The 1,890-nt window shown below is 34.2% G+C and overlaps 1 protein-coding gene across 1 annotated transcript; it reads right to left on the bottom strand.

The window, feature by feature from the left end:
- Nucleotides 1-492, bottom strand: LOC107061818 (zinc finger BED domain-containing protein RICESLEEPER 1-like). The gene has a single exon (XM_015311699.1). It carries the CDS (start codon nucleotides 490-492, stop codon nucleotides 1-3), a length of 492 nt encoding a protein of 163 aa, XP_015167185.1.
- Between the last annotated feature and the right edge of the window lie 1,398 nt (nucleotides 493-1,890).

A 1,890-nucleotide genomic window follows, 5' to 3' on the forward strand; every position in this document is an offset into this window, starting at 1 on the left:
TCATGTGCTAAATGCGCATTCAGATGCGACAATTGAATTAGGAATGGCTAATACATCACGAGCCATCTCAGAAAGAATAGGAAATCTTGGCTCATTAAATTTCCACCACTTTAATATATCAAAATCATCAGTCTCTGGCTCAACATCTTCAGCAAGATATCTACCCAACTCGGATTTACTACTTGAACTTCCACTAACTACTTTATGCCTCACAAATTCTAGTTTCGTTCTCATTGATCCTCTTTTTTGAAAGATGTCATCACCACTCACACTAGATATACTCGATGAGTTCCCAGATGAAGTAGGCGAAGATGATGAAAATAAAGAGACTTTTGATGATTTCTTAACATAATGATCAAACAAAGCTTTCATATATTTATCCATTGCATCAGCAAGTGGCTCCCCAATTGTTTTTCCAGACATATCACCAATTGCAAAACGAACATAATCAAGCTTGTTTCGAGGATCCAACACAACTGATATAAAAATCATTTTGTTCATGTTATTTGGTTCACCCCAATATTTTCTGAATTTGTCTCTCATACTTTCTGCCATTTTTTCAAATTAGAATCTTCATTTTCTGTCATCTCTTTCAAAATAAGATCAAGCTCAACAATTTCCACAAAGTGCACATTATTTGTAACATACTTTGAACCAGAGACCTTCAAAGTAAGTGTATAAAAGTTTCAAGAAACTTAATCATTGACCTCACATTTTTCCAATCAACACTAATGAGGACACCTGCTTTAGTTCCATCTTTACAATCATGGGTACGGAGATAATCAAGAAACCCAATATCATAAAAACTATATCTTTCAAATGCAAGTTCAAAAAGTTGTGCAGTATCAAACATCAAGTATGTAGAGTTCCACCTAGTAGGAACATCTAAAGATAATGATTTCTTACAAGTTATCAATTGAGATTCATAACATTCTTTAAATTTTTTAATTCTTGCAAGAGATTGTCTAATGTATTTCACGGCTTGTCTCATTCGCTTGACTGACTGACCAACTTCCTTCAATCCATCTTGCACAATAAGATTAAGAATATGCGTCATACACCTCACATGAAGATGTTGACCCTCCATTATGTTGGTTCCCCAATTAGTCAGTTGCTTCGATATTTCTTTAACAGTAACACTGTTGGAATTAGCATTATCAACTGTTATGGTCAACACATTATCCAAACCCCAATCAAGCAAACAATTAGTAATGGAAGCTGCCATATCATCACCTTTATGACTAGAAATAGGAAAAAAATTTATAATTCGTTTATGCAAAGTCCAATTTCTATCTATAAAGTGGGCTATTAGACACAAGTAGTTGATTCTTTGAATAAACGTCCAAGTATCTGTCGTAAGACAAACTTTTGGACGTGCTTCTTTGAAAGACTTCTTCAAGAGTTTTTTTTCTTCACCGTAAAGTTCATAACAATCTCTTGTCAAAGTTCTACGAGAAGGAATATGAAATTGTGGCACTGTAACTTTCATGAAATTCCTAAAATCTTCCTTCTCAACAATACTAAATGGCAACTTGTCAATAATTATCATTTGAGCTAAAGCTCTTCTACTTTGTGCTTGATCAAATTTCCAAGTGCTAATCACCCCTTCCTTTGCTCCCGTTGAAGATGGTAAAAATTTATTAATTTCTGACCATAATCTTTGGTAGAGGGAAAGTTAGGACACTTTTTGTTAGTCATATGGTTATTCATAGCCGAAGTACCATTACCTTTTGTAGCAGCAACATACGTTTTTCCACAATAATTACATTTTTCTTTAGTAGCTCCATCTTTATCGATGAATTACTCAAAATGCTTCCAACAAGCAGCCCTAGGTTCCATGGCTTTTCTTTTCTTTGAAGCTTCAATGTCAGCTTCAAATTCATTTGGAGA

The sequence above is a fragment of the Solanum tuberosum genome, unplaced genomic scaffold (genome assembly GCF_000226075.1).
Source record: "Solanum tuberosum cultivar DM 1-3 516 R44 unplaced genomic scaffold, SolTub_3.0 scf00168, whole genome shotgun sequence".
Lineage (NCBI taxonomy): Eukaryota > Viridiplantae > Streptophyta > Magnoliopsida > Solanales > Solanaceae > Solanum > Solanum tuberosum.

Bases quoted from the DNA above. Each gene is read 5' to 3' on its own strand.
- LOC107061818 (XM_015311699.1), bottom strand. From the start codon at position 492: ATGATTTTTATATCAGTTGTGTTGGATCCTCGAAACAAGCTTGATTAT.